Below are 14321 nucleotides of genomic sequence, written 5' to 3' on the forward strand. Positions count from 1 at the left end.
CCCACAGCATCCACATGAGAGCAGGACAGGCCCTGATGGAAAAGCTGCCAAGGTTTCAAGGTGAAGCCGTGGGATTTTTATCCAGGATCTCAAGGCACACAGAGGCTGTCCCTGGGTGCAAGTCACCCTGTGGATCTGCTGCACAGACTGGCCTCTTGGCTGAATGGGTGCATCTAAACAATGGACCCTTCTGGCTCCTCTGAGGCCACCTCACCCAACAACTTCCCCGCTAAATGTGACTGCTGGATTTAGGTAGAGGGAATGTCCTTGGGGGAGCTCTTTCCATATACAGATAAAGTTGACAGTGCTCCCCATCAACCTACTAAACCCCCTCTCCAGCCTGTGCCACAGAATCACAGGATGGTTTGGGTTGGAAGGGACCTTAAAGATCATCCAGTTCCAACCCCATGCCACAGGTAAGGACACCTTCCACTAGACCAGATTGCTCCAAAACCCATCCAACCTGGCCTTGGACGCTTCCAGGGATGGGGCAGGGCTGAGCTGGCAGCTCAGGTCACCAGTTTGATGGCTCTAATGGGGCACTGAAGGGCTGAGTTCTCCTTCGTACGGATGTTCTCCTTCCTCACCCAGCCTTTTCTGAGCACCCAACTTTCTAAAGAACTAAAAGGCAAAACAAACTCCCCGTGACTGGGGAGAAGCAGAGTCCGGGCATTGGTGCCATGGATTTTGGGGTGGGGTTGGGTCAGGTCCCAGGGCTGGCACACAGACACGGCAAGCACACGGCCCTGCAGGCTGGGAGCACACACACCGAGGAGGAGAGGAACTGCAATCTAATACATACACCTTCCAGCAAATTCGCAGGGGCCGTCCTGGCGCCGGTCAGATCCTGGATGAGAAACTCTGTCCAGTCCATGTATTTCTCTTTGATTGCTGGGGAAGGGGAGGGAAGAAAAGAAATGCTTAGCACAGCAGACTGCATTGACTCGCCACGTGTGTACCACGCAATGGATTTGGTGTATTTAGTAAGAAGAAATTCTTCATTATTAGAGGGATGAGGCCCTGGCACAGGTTGCCCAGAGAAGCTGGGGCTGCCCCATCTCTGGAAGTGTCCAAGGCCAGGTTGGACAGGGCTTGGAGCAACCTGGGATAGTGGAAGGTGTCCCTGCCTTGGGAGGGGGTGGCATGAGACAATCTTTAAGTTCCTTCCCACCCAAACCATCCTGTGATTCTATGATTTTAGAAACACCTCCTTGGGGTTTACCAGCTCTAAAGTTTTGGATGCAACTGCAACTCAGAGCAGAAGAAAAGCTGGTTTATTGTCCAGTTCATTGGGCAACCTGTGCACACGGTTAAATCCCCCAAAAAAGGGAAGGTGTTGCTCCACTGTAGCCACTGACAGTGATTTACAACATTGTGGCTTATCATCCCCATCTCTCCCATTCAGAATTGGCCACTGCTTGTGTAACCACTCGTTTCCTCCTTATCACCTGGGCTCAGATGTGATTTATAAAGTCTTTTTGTATGTTCACTAATGACCTCTGGGAAAAAAAAGAAGCTGTGCAAACTTTCAGTTCCTTGACAGGAGACCAGAAACTCCAGGTGCTTTTCCAACAAAGTAGAAAAATCAAGCCTGAGAACATCATATATCAGCTGCTGAGTCAATACACTAGCAAGAAGAAAGATTGAAAGAGTCTTTCCTTTATCAGGAACTTCTGTTTCATTTAGAAGAAACTGAGTAATTTCTGACCTAAACACTGTCAACCTGTGTTACTTTAGAACATGCATCCAGACAGTTTTATAAGATTTGAACTGAAAATATATAAATTTTGCCTCTAGGATTCACATTCCAGGTCAGTTCTGCTTGAAATCAGTGGACACATAAAGGCAATAATTCAGCTAATCTCAGCTTCGGGATGCCTCTTCAAATGCATTGTGCATTTGCAATCAGAAATGCAGAAATCAGACTTTAATTACACCTGCCTGTAAATGGGAATTAAATTACATCTGGAACTTCGTTTTCTCCCAAAAATGATCTTACTTATATGTGACAGAATCATTAGGAATACGGTTATGTTGTTACCTTAGAAACACCTAAAGAAGGGAAAAATCAGGACCATTTGAAAATTTAAACCTTTCCTCTGAATAAACAACTGGATACGTGGTGTAAAGACCATTACCCCATGGCAATCCATACGACTGGGCATGGATAAAGACACAAGCTATGCCCAGTGCACCTTACCTCAACCTCATTTCTGAGTTGTGCTCCTTCCTCAAAAGCCAGTGCTCCCAGCTTGAGCTATAAATCCAGTTTATAGATCTAAATTACATTAAAAGTACATTTAAATGTATTTAAAATTATCAAACCTTGCAGTGCTGGACTTGAGCCTCCATAAAATAACACTTGAACTTGCCTGGAACCATCCTAAGTCTTTTGCAGCACTGATTTTGCATGATTTCCAGAAGATTTATGACCTTTGCATTATTTAAGACAAAAGAACAGCCTGAGAAGAAATGGTTTAGATATGACACTTTCTCTCTCAACACTCCTGCTGTGTAACCTCATCAGTTCCTGTCCACCTACATCAGGATAAAGAACACAAGCTGAATTTTGGCATCAGGGAGAGGACACTAATTGTGGTAATGAATGAGGCTGGAGTCCCTCTAGTTCAGACTTCAGCCTCTCCCTGAGAACAGCACTGAAAGGTGCAAGTTGAACTCGATTTTCGCTCATTCCCACAAAGCTGTCAGCCAAATTCTGAATGCCAGAGCTTCACTACCAAGGAATGACAAATGTGATAAAAAGCACACAGTTTGAACTTTCAAAGCTGGCAGGAGTCGGGGGAGGTGGGGGGAGAATAGGATTTTCAGAGTTGACAACAGATTAACAGATTTCAGGGGCTTCCACTTCCAGATGCCCAATTGGAGATGTCGTAACAGTGCCTGATTCACAGATCTGGCTGTCTGTCAGTCAGTCTCCCTTCCAGTGCCTTTCAGAGAGAAAAAAAAATCCCTTGTCCTTTTTAAAAGATTTGCACCTCACAGTTTGACATCTAAATAAACTGATGCCTCTCTCCACATTCAAATCTGGATTAGAGGCTTCCGAAATCCCTAAGTGCCAAGGTGACCTCTGTTTTCACACTAAACAGGCTCAGTTGAAAAAAAAAAATGAGCTATTCTCAGTTTCTAGCTGGTCTCAGAACCATCCCTCCTGCACAAATCTAATTTCTAGGGTTTTCCTTTATTTTATTCCACTGTTGTGGCATAGACAAAACTACTCTGAAAACCTCTGAGAGACAATAAATTGCACTGGAAGTTGTAGAAACAGGGATTTGTACCTTCCTCTGTGCCTACAGAGCACAATCAGCCTTCTCAGTTCTACACTTCAAGTCACCACAATGTAAACATTAATTTTTAGTAGTAATGAAGAGAATCTGAATGATCACAATATCTGCAAAAGCCTTTGAGGACCGAGCAAAATGTTAAACAAATATATTCAAACTAAGGAAAATCTGCTGGGTAAATGAGAATAGCTGTCAGTGCAATGCATGGGTGCCCAATCTGAGCATCCCTCTCCAGAAATGTGGGTGTTCCTCTGGCATATCAGACTCAGCACCTGGGGACTGAAGAAGTGAAATTTCAATCACTATTTCCCATTTTCCCTCGTTAGCTACAGGAAAAGGCTCTGCTGAACCTCTCCTACTGCAGACAGGCTGGGAGAACTCAGCTGGTTTTTTGCAGCTGGACAACTGGTGGGAAGGGAAGGTGGCCAGGATAAAGGATCCTGCTCCATGGTGACCTAAACTCCACTAGAATTCCTATTTTCAAAACATTTTTTCCTGCCTTAAATAATTTCAGTGAGTCAGGAGTGGTCCATGGGTTTCAGACAGCCATGCTTTCTTCACCTTTCAATAGATCCATTTTCCCAGAAGACCCCAGTGAACTTCCCCAGTAGCTCTGCTCCAGGTTGTGTTCATTTAGGAGTAACTGCACACACAGGAAAACCCATCTGAATCCTGACCACTACAAAAAGACCTGTGAAAGATCCCACATTTCCCTCCCTAATTCCTGAGGAGCAGTTGTAGTGATGCACCCGTTCCTGAGTTCCCAGGCTCAGCGCTGGGCTGGTGAAGGCTGAGCCACTCCTAACAGACCTCAGTGAAATTATCCACACATGCAACAGTAAAAACCAGCTCCCTGCAGCTCACTGCCTCCTTCCATGAAAAAAAAATATTTATTTCAGAGAGCACCTTCTAGTTTGGCAAACATTAAAGCAAATTCTTAAATCAGAAGGAAAAAGGACCATTCCACCTTAAGACTCAGGTTATAAAACTGAGCTCCCCTTGCAGAGGCCTGGACTCCACCAAAAAATGGATCCAATCCAATATCCCTCAAATTCTTCCCACTTTGCTCTACCCAATTCACCTTGCCCACAACCTCTCCGACTCTCAGGCTTCTCCCCCTTCTAACCCACTGCCATTTCCTCACTTTTACTCGTTGGTCTCATTCTCCCAGCTGTGTCCTGAGACTCCAGGCTGTGGCCTGTATTTATCACTGGACACCTGGTTTCCCCCATGAGCTGCTCAAACCAAGCCCTTTCCCCTTGCTCTGTGCGTGCTGACCATGAAAACCATTCCAAGAGCAGCTGGAAATGCTGGAGCACAGCCCATCCCCTCCAATCCCACTGAACTAGTGCCCAAGAGGCAGGACAGCAGCTTCATTCCCTGCAACCCTGTAAATCTCTGTGCCCTGCCTCAGCACATAATGGGTTCAGATTTATCTGCCTCTCCAGAGAAATAAGAGATTAAAAGCACATTCGCAGTCCCATGACAGCACTGAGGCACAGGCACTCCATTCAATGAATATGAGATACTATTATCACATTAGCAACTCTTGGGATTTTATCTAGTTTTCTAGTAGTCGCTGTTTTTCTGAGAGCTGCTCCTCTCAGGCCATGGGTTTACATGAGAATTCTCATTTTCTTTTCTTTTTTTTCATGAACAGGACACTGCAAAGTGCAGGAAAAACCTTGAAATGTGAAAAACCGACGGGACAATGGAAAGAAGGTGGTTTGTTTTTTACTTTTCGTGACTGCTTTTTCCCCCCCAAAGGCACCCACTTGATTGACAAGAACGAGACTCAGGGATCTGAACTGCTACATTTGGTAAAATAAAGGAATGGCAGCATAAATAACTTACAGGCATACAGCACCTAAAAATAAGCTACTCCTTGGAAACACCTCAGTGTGTCCCGTGGATACACGTGCCCAACAAGCAGTAATATCAAGTTATGCTCATTTTTGCCTATACTTTAAAAAAAACCAACAAAAACCCAACAAAACACTCTTCATGTTGGGTTTCTTTTTTTTTTAATAACCCAGGATCACCAGCAACCTGTCGACACCTCTACAGGAGAATCCCCACTGGAACCCATCAACCTCTAAACAGCAGAGTTTTAATTTTCTCATACGTGAAGAACAGCATTTTAAACAGCTTTATAAAATGGTTTAAGATCTTTCAGATTAATCTGCTAAGTGACAACACTCTCAGTGTGGAAACTATTTTTATCATTAAAAATTTAACTCTTTCCTAGGACTGGAATGAACAAAAATAGTTAACAAGATGAATTATAGCTGGGCAGGACCCAGGCAATACTTCTCACTCCACTGTGAAATAAACTAAAATACCGAGATCTCATTAAAAAATTCATTTTCTAAACAAATAATTCAGGATGCTCAAAAATTTATATATAGGTGTATTAGAAATACATTTAAGATCCACTGAACTAAAGCTGCTGGTGCCAGCAAGAGATGCCCAGAGCCTGGAGAAGGATCACAGATCAGCAGGAGACACCTGAAGGGCAGCACAAAGGAATTCCAGCCACTCCATCCAGCAAGGGCAGGTGACATTATAGTGGGGATCTGCTACATGTCACCCATTCAGGAAAACTAAGGCTGGACAGGGGTTGGAGAAACCTGGTCTAGTGGAAAGTGTCCCTGCTCATGGAAGGGAGGTGGAAAAAAATGATCTCTAAGGTCCCTTCCAACCCAAACCATTCTGTGACTCTGTGATAAGATATACAGTTTTTTAAAAGCTAAACAGCATATTGCAAAACTATAGAAAGCTTACAATATTGACATTTTCTTTTAATTTTAAAGTTGTCACACATTTGATGCAATATTTATAAGTTACGAAAATATTAACATATAAATGTTGTAACTATGTTATAAAGGTCTAAATGATGGGAGTCGAAATGAGATGTCTTTATATCAAAATAACATAGAATGCTAAAACAATTTGTTTAGACTTCACCCATCAAAACAATTTGTCAAAACTGACATGTTCTCACAAAATATTTCCATTTTGATAAAACAGCATTTTGACAGGAAACGGTTGAATCCCCACATTTTCATTCGTCTTGCTGAACTATTTACATCCTTGTGAACCAGACTGGATGTGAAAACAGGATGGGGGTTGAGTGCTGTCCCTAAGCAAAAGGCTCAGGCTGTTTCTGAACCCTCCCCAAGACCTTCAGGGCTGGGAACACACTTCACTGCATACCCCAAAAAACCAGATCCTCCATTAAGTATTTCCAAAATAAAATAAATAAAAAAACTACATTTTAGAAAAATCTACTTAGTGCTTTAATAGCATTTTTTAATAAAAATTACTATTTGCTTTGAACTGTTTTGTAGGCTCCCTGAAAAAAAGCCAAATGGGGCTAAAGACGTCTTCAAACAAACTTCTTACTTAAAACTTCAAACAGTCTTCTGTTATCACAGCAGCAGAGTTCTGTGGTTTGAACTGGATCACAAAACAATGCAAATGCAGTCCAGAAAAGAAAAGAAAGTGCATCAAGAACTGTTGATCTGATCTTCTTGTGGTGCAGCCACAAATATCATGAGGCCCCAACTTCAGAGCTCAGGCACTGCCTTCTATATACCTGCCTTAAATAAAGTGTTCAAGGAAAATATTATACAGAGAGGATTTTCATGGAAACCAGAAGTCATAAGCAACTGTCCATCAAAGAATACAGGTGCTTAAAAGACACTTCTGGACCAGCAGTACTCTGTGGCCCCATCCATGTGAATTTACAACAGGCTAATGAACAGATGCTGGAAGGAAGTGTGATGTCTGTAGGACAATGTGTAGCTCTTGTATTCCCTTAGTAGATGCTCCTTTAAGCTGTTGATTGATCTACTTGCTCTTACAGCTCTTAATTATCTCACCTTTAAAAAAATAAAACTGGATAAATGCAATCTTCAAATTAATATTTGGCCTACATGAGCTACTTAATTTAGTAAGAATATTCTGCATGCTTTTTTAATTGTCTTCAAGAGATTTGGTGCCCTCTGTTTTTTCAGGCTACCTAAACCATCCTGAAATAATTTCTAAGATAAGATTATGCTGCAGTTTCTATGGTCTTGACCCAAGAAAGGGCCAACACACAGACCTTAATCCTTGCATGCCCAACTCTGCATGAAAAAGCACTCGATTAAAAAAGTAGAGGGAAAAAAAAAAACAACCAGAGAAAGGCATGAACACACACTTTAGGTTCTCACCTGAACAACTTCCCTTACAGTTTTTTCTATTTAACTGCACTGAATTTCAGTACAATGCTACTTTTATCCTTCCTGCTGCCATTCAGGGTTTCCAGAAATGATCTACTTATATTCTTTAGGTCAAAATAAGCAAGTTCATGTGCAGAAAGCTGCCTCACTGTCCACAGGACACTTCGCTTCCTAACATCCTTTGAGCCCTTCACAGACGTGCACACTGCTCCCCTCAGGTTTCTGTAGTCCTTAATTAACTGCTATCCTTTTAACAAAAAGGAGAGTAGTGGGTGGTTTGGGAGCTGCTTTTTCATTTCTTGAAGTTTGCACTGGCTACAAACTCCAACCCAGCTGCAGGAACTATGGGCGGAAGAGGTGGATGCTGTGGGAGAAAGCCATCAGTGTGTGCAGACAGGGTGGGTGGTTGCTATTAGAGTGAGGTGTATTTTTTTTAATTATGCAAAATTTTGTAAAAATCCCCTCCATTAACTCACTGCAGCTCAGGAAGCTGAACAATACACTTTTGCCTGGCAGAAGGGTCACCACCAAATACTGAGGCACTCCCATGCAGTAGGATCAGCTGTCTTCACCCCAAACACAACATTACAGATATACAGACACACTGTTCTGAGATCCCACTGCTGTGGCTTTCTGCTTCCAAGTCAAACTGCCCAAGATCAGAAGAGAAATTTGCCTCATAGATCCCAACAGCACAGTGACCACAAACCCAGATCAGCCTGCCCTGACTCCCTGAACACAACAGCATCAGGTACCCATCCAGCAATAAATGATCCTCATAAGTACTGTGATTAATTACCTCCCTTCAGTCAAAGTCAATACATGGCTTGCACTGAAGTTATTTAAATTCTAAAAAAAAAGGATAAAAAGGAGAGGGGTGCTGATAATGGGAAGTGACTCTGCTCTGTCTTGGTGGTGTTACTTATCAATTGCAATCAGATTACACAGATAACAAATAACAGCAAATTTATCAGCTCCACTTGCACTTGTCACCTCCCTTTGCTTCAGGACTTCACTCAAGTGTGATCAGCACCACCCAGCCTGGAATCACTCAGGCACAACACTGCTCTCCCTTGGGATATGGGAATGGGGGAAGAGGGGAGAGAGATACAGGTAGGACATGGCAAGAGAGGAGAATTAATCTCTTCCCATCCTTCACTTCACAGGGATGCAACCAATTCATTCAGCTGGTCCCTCAGCATAACAAGAAGTCACACGTGGCCATCCAGCCTCAACAGGGTGGAATTCAAGGATGAAGCATTCGGCTGTTTAGAGCCTTTGCCACATATTTATAGCCTTGGTTAATGGTTGGGCTCAATGATCTTGGAGGTCTTTTCCAACCCAAATGATTCTGCAATTATTTATCTATTTTTAAGATGTTTTTACACTGATTTCACCTGGAACACGATTCTGCAACGTTGTCACCTCAATTAGGTACCAAAACCTACCCTCATTAACACCACCATGAACTGGGAAGGGAATGCAAAAATATCTTCCTGACGTGACCACTTTTCAGTGGGTCACTTATCTGCTGTCTTGTATCTGCAGGCACGAATGAAGGCTGATTATTCTGATTTTGCTACACAATCCAGCGTGGCAAAAATGGGCTGATTTTAGTCTCAGTTACCTCTGTGATAAATTAGGAAGAAACCTGAGGCATAACTACAAAGTCAGAGTGTTTCACCCAGAGCGAGTGGTTTGTGCTCCTCCAAAATTTCTTACCTAAACAGAAACTGCACACTCCTTAAACACAGCAATAGCACTGCTCTCTGCCCAATTCAATTCTAGGTACAAGGTAACTGAATTTCACTGTTGTCAACAACAGTCTTAGAAACAAATCAGGATTAGCTGACTTTAAATGATCTTGGATGTGTACACAGGGTTCCTGAAAGGCATTTCTGAGAGCCAGGCAACGCCTGGGTTTTGAAAGCTCTGCACACACCACATAACCATAGGGGTTCCCCCATCATTAGTATCAATGTCCATTAGGGTGATGGCTCACTGTGAAAATGAGCATCCAAACTCTGCAGCTCCTGGCACTTAACCCCAAGCCTCCATGCACATTTCCTGATTATTTTTTCCGTCCGTGTGCATTAAGCACCGTGCCCAGGGCTCAGAAGAGATGGATCATGTGCACTGAGAGCTCCCAATCTCCAGACCCAGGAGTCCTAATGAAGGCCCTGTCAAATCAGCAGTTCAAATCCGGGGAAAGAGGGGGGACCTGGTATTGTGATTGTAATTTCTACATCGATTTTTATCCATAGACATAAAAAAGTAGTAACAATAAAATTGCAAGAGCGCTGTTATCCAGGGAAAATCAGCATCTTAACCAAAGTGCTCACAAGCAAAACCAGACCACAGAGCTCAGGGTGTGACTGCGTGAGAAGGTTATGAATTCACCCATATGAGACACAAGTACATACACCAGGCTCTCTGCACAAAACTTCACTTAGCAGGCATTTGCACAGTTATTTCCTTCCAAATTGTAGTCTCTCTGCGTGAAAACCAAGAGAATATTTAGTCACCTTTGGAGGCAAAGAGATTTGCTGCTGTAGGTAGACAGAAATGCACAGACAAATTTAACAAAGATTGTAAAATCCCCATTTAAAAGTTTTGAAAGCCGTGGGGGTGGGTATCTGTGCTGCTTGCCCAGCACCACCCTGGTAAAGCCTTCCTGTAGCCATCCACAGCTCCTTGTGTACTAGTTCCAAACCAGAAATGCAGAAAGAGGAAAAAAAATATGTCTACAAAGCAAAATGCTAAATTCCTAGATAAATCCCCATCCAAGTCAGAACTCCTAACCACAGCCAGAACTATTGCAAGCCAGCCACCAGCTTGGTTCAGACCTGAGTATTTCTGGGCAGCACCAGGCACACACTGGCCCATGCCAACAGCGGGTATGAATTGGGGTCTTTCACATGAAATTGCACTGCCCCAGGTGTCACTGATGGCACAAAGTGGAAGAAAGAAAATCTGGAGCTTTCCTGAACACCAAACAGCCTCCCCTTGGCTTGCCTTGGCAATGGACAGAAGAGGCAGCTCCATGCCCTGTGTCTTTGAGATCTCACAGACCAGCCCCAGACAGACTTTGTGGCATAACAACACCTAAAATTTATGGGCCATTCTGTCCGGGGACGTCGCTGCAGAATAAATATCCTGCCCAGGGCTCTGACCTCACACCTCCAAACTCCATCCAATTATCCCCCATGCTAAGTGCCTTTTCTCACTCCCAAACCCCGTGGTCGCTTTCTGAAGGATATTCTTCGGAGACAGCTCCGTAAAACCCAACAAATTTACAGCAGCACAATGTTCTTACATTGCATAAACCAGTTCAACTGCACAATTATGGGGTTTTTTCCCTCCTAGTGCCAACAGACTACAGCAAATACCCACTACAAATAAAAGCATCAAAACATAGAAGACAAATAAAGGGATGTGATGTCCAAGAAATCCATTCTGATTTTGGGTTTGGACTATTTTTTTCATTTTCTGTACTCTACAGAAAGGAGAATGAATGGTGATGATGCTTACAAGTTGAGTATATTGTTTAATACACAACAGAAGAAACACCAATTAAAAAAAAAAAGGACTGAAGCTTTGGTTAAGGCTTAAAATTGGGGGAGTCTTTTTGGAATCATAGAAAGGTTTGGACTTCTTGTTCCAACCCCCTCTTGTGGGCAGGGACACCTTCCACTAGACAAGGTGGCTCAAAGCTCCATCCCACCCTAGACCTGAACATTTCCAGGGATGAGGCAGCCACAGCTTCTCTGGGCAGCGTGTTCCAAATGTTTTCCAACTTTTTTTCCTACAATAAGTGATTTTAAAGAAAAAAGCAAGCCATTACCAGTTTCAGCCTGAGACCCCCAACACAAAAATGCATCTCAGAGGCAAGAGGAAAAGGGATTCTTTGATGGAAAACTCTGTTTTCCTTTTCAGGAAAACTCTGAAAACTCTGGGGGAGGCTGGTGCCACTGTGCTTGAGTTAGTGAGGTACAAACAGCAAAGCTGGACTTGTAAGGCCTAATTTAAGGATTTGGCCATGATTCTCAACAAATCTCACTGCTCACACCCAGATGTTGAGACAATAGTGGAAATCTAACCACTCCCATGACCCAGCACACTCCCAAGTTATCATGGAAATAGCAAACAAGCCTCATTCACCACAACTCCAACTTCTGACACCCCATGAAGCAGAAACATATGTTTTCAAAAAAAAAAAAAAAATCATCCAACTCATTTCACAATATACAGTGCATTCTGCAATTAATCACATTTGTATTGCCAGCTCTTAATGACTGAATCCCGTTTAATCACTCCGGAGCCTCTCGGCTGTGTGATGTGAGCACCACAAATCAGAACCTAGAGGGCCTGATGAACATTCATCATGCATCCTTCCCGAAATTAATGGTACAGTCGAAGCACAGCCAGGCCCCATGAGGTGCTTAACATCCTATGCACAAAATGTAAATTCATAATCATCATCGCAACACCATCAAAGAAATACTCCATCAAGGCTCATTTTGTGCTTGCTAAACATGTGTTTTCTCCACTTGGAAACAGAAAAGGGGCTTGAACTATAAATCCCAGGATCAAAAACATCCCCCGAACTTTGAAGAGTTTAAATCTCAATCTGAGATCAACGTGGAACATTATGCAAGGCAACATCTGAAATGAGAATAACAATGTGCTACAGGACCTGAAACAGGAGCAGCTTTTCCACAGTGCTCTAAACTTCCTTTGAATTATAAAACTTTAGCTTCGCCATCACCCAAGGATATTTTGACAGGCGATGATGATGCTCCAGTGAACCCAAATGCCTTCACTGCTAAATCAGATATTAGTGCAGAGCCATGGTTCATCAAACTGGTTTGTGAGCCCTTAATCTCATCTTCATCATATAATGCTTCAAGGTTTTTTTGGCTTCTTTCTTTCTAAATAAATTTAGATGGTGTACAGGAAGAGGCCTTCCCAACAGATCCACCTGCTGATATCCAGGCTGAAAAGGCCAAGGGCAACAGCAGAATTGCTCAAAGCAAAGCAGGACTCTATGGAAGAGGTCATTTCAGCAGTCAAAATATTCAGGGTGTAGATGCTTCACATGGCCAGGGACTCCTCAGTGACTTTCCCCGAGTTGTTTGGCACACGAGAATTGCAGGATTTCCCCTTCTTTCGGTTCTGTACTCATCATGGCAGAGCCTCTTCAGTAAAACTGGTACAACACATAGCAGGATGGTTTCCTGAATCTGGCAAGGTTTTCCCTGGATATAATTAATCTTCTACATCAACTCCAGCACTTTAGGAAGTAGCTATATTTTTACACCTAAAAACGCTGACTTTCCCCTCATTTCTTCATTCCCAAGTGACAGCGTGGGGAAAAAAGCTTTTTTTAGCTATAAACACAGGAGGTGGATGCTCTGCCTCACAATACAAAATAAACCATCAATCAGGATGGCTTTCAGCATGTCCTTAAGCTCGTCTGTGGGTCTGGTTTCCTTTTTCCTTCTGCGACCGAAATCAAATGGAAGCGAGAGCACACACACACACAGACATAGAAACAGATTATTTGGGAATTCACAGCAAAATGCAGAAGGGCCAGAATTGACCCAGAATTTGGTATCTGGGTGAGAAGAACTGATTTTTAAGTGTCATCAGGGAAATGCTTTCTAAGAGCATCCCTTAAACCTCCGCACTGTGTTACGAGCCACCTCCATGGGCTCCAGGAGCATATGGTCTGCTTCGGGAATCCAGCCCCTTCCACGGTGACTGGGAGCCCACATTATCATGCATAATGAAGGAAAAATCAAGTGCAAGTCACAGCTGGCTCGGGATCATGCTGGCACTTGCATCTGCCACTAGAAGCTTCCCAAATTCACTCCATGCCTGTTCCTCACAAATCCGAGGTGCCCCTGGTGCACCTGAAGGAAAGCTCTGCTGAAGACGTGGCACTGGTCACATTGGGTTTGTCCTTGGCTCAAAAGAGCTCAGAAAATCCTCCCTCAGCTCAGGACTAAAAGACGTAATTTAATCTTCAAACTGACCAAAAAAGGTCCACCGTAGAAAAGTGTACTTCAACTTTGGCATGCTCTGGATCAAATCCCCTGTGCTACTCACCCTTCCCAGTTCCTATCCAACGCACCAAAAAATCACCTGCTTCTCAGATATAAACACCCAAAAGTGTTTCTAACTCAGAATATGAAGGCTATAGGGTTTTTTTTTAAGTCTCCACAGATGTCTCCAATAGAGATTAATTAAATCTGACCATGTTTTACCTATTGTATCATTAACTACCTAAGTCTAGTCTTACAGCTGAGGTGGCATTTCCATTCCAAAACTCCTCTGGGGAAAATTACAGGAGACTAGGGAAGGGAAATTAAATGCAATTATCAGAAATGACTATTTAAAAATCTCTCAAACTAATAATTTTTAAAGAGTATTTTATTAAAAATGCATTCAGCCAGACAGTAATTAAATTGACAATTACAAAAAATGAGTGGTCTGCACCCACTGTTATGCTTTCAGGGTCAATCCTCCCATTTTTCTCTGGTTTCTGGGCTTTTTATCTCCACAGCTTCAGAGCACATGTCCAAGGACATGATGTGAGTGTGGAAGAACAACTATGCATATTCACTGCTGGATATTCAGGGTGTGGAGACCTCCAGAGTCACAAGCAAGGTGCACAGGTCAGTGATGTTTGCTTGAATAATGAATAATGACACTGGAGTCTCCTCAATGACAACACACCAAGCCTACAAACAGGGCTGTAATTCTTCAGTACTGAACAGATTCTCTACTT

At 43.1% G+C, this 14321-nt stretch overlaps 1 protein-coding gene across 7 annotated transcripts in view; it reads right to left on the minus strand.

Moving 5' to 3' along the window:
• SFMBT2 (Scm like with four mbt domains 2) overlaps positions 1 to 14321 on the minus strand; it is a 100796-nt gene that overhangs the window by 56113 nt on the left and 30362 nt on the right. For 5 of the 7 annotated variants that reach the window (XR_011156139.1, XR_011156138.1, XM_069034490.1 and 2 more), the window contains one exon: positions 803 to 891. Coding sequence is in view for 4 of the 7 variants with exons in the window: in XM_069034490.1 (XP_068890591.1) it covers positions 803 to 891 (89 nt within the window). In the remaining 3 variants the exon portion in view is untranslated. Of the gene's footprint in view, positions 1 to 802; positions 892 to 13639; positions 13668 to 14321 lie in introns of those variants that run through there. The other 2 variants (XM_069034528.1, XM_069034539.1) reach the window with 2 other exon arrangements.

This window comes from Aphelocoma coerulescens, chromosome 1A (assembly GCF_041296385.1).
Source record: "Aphelocoma coerulescens isolate FSJ_1873_10779 chromosome 1A, UR_Acoe_1.0, whole genome shotgun sequence".
NCBI lineage: Eukaryota > Metazoa > Chordata > Aves > Passeriformes > Corvidae > Aphelocoma > Aphelocoma coerulescens.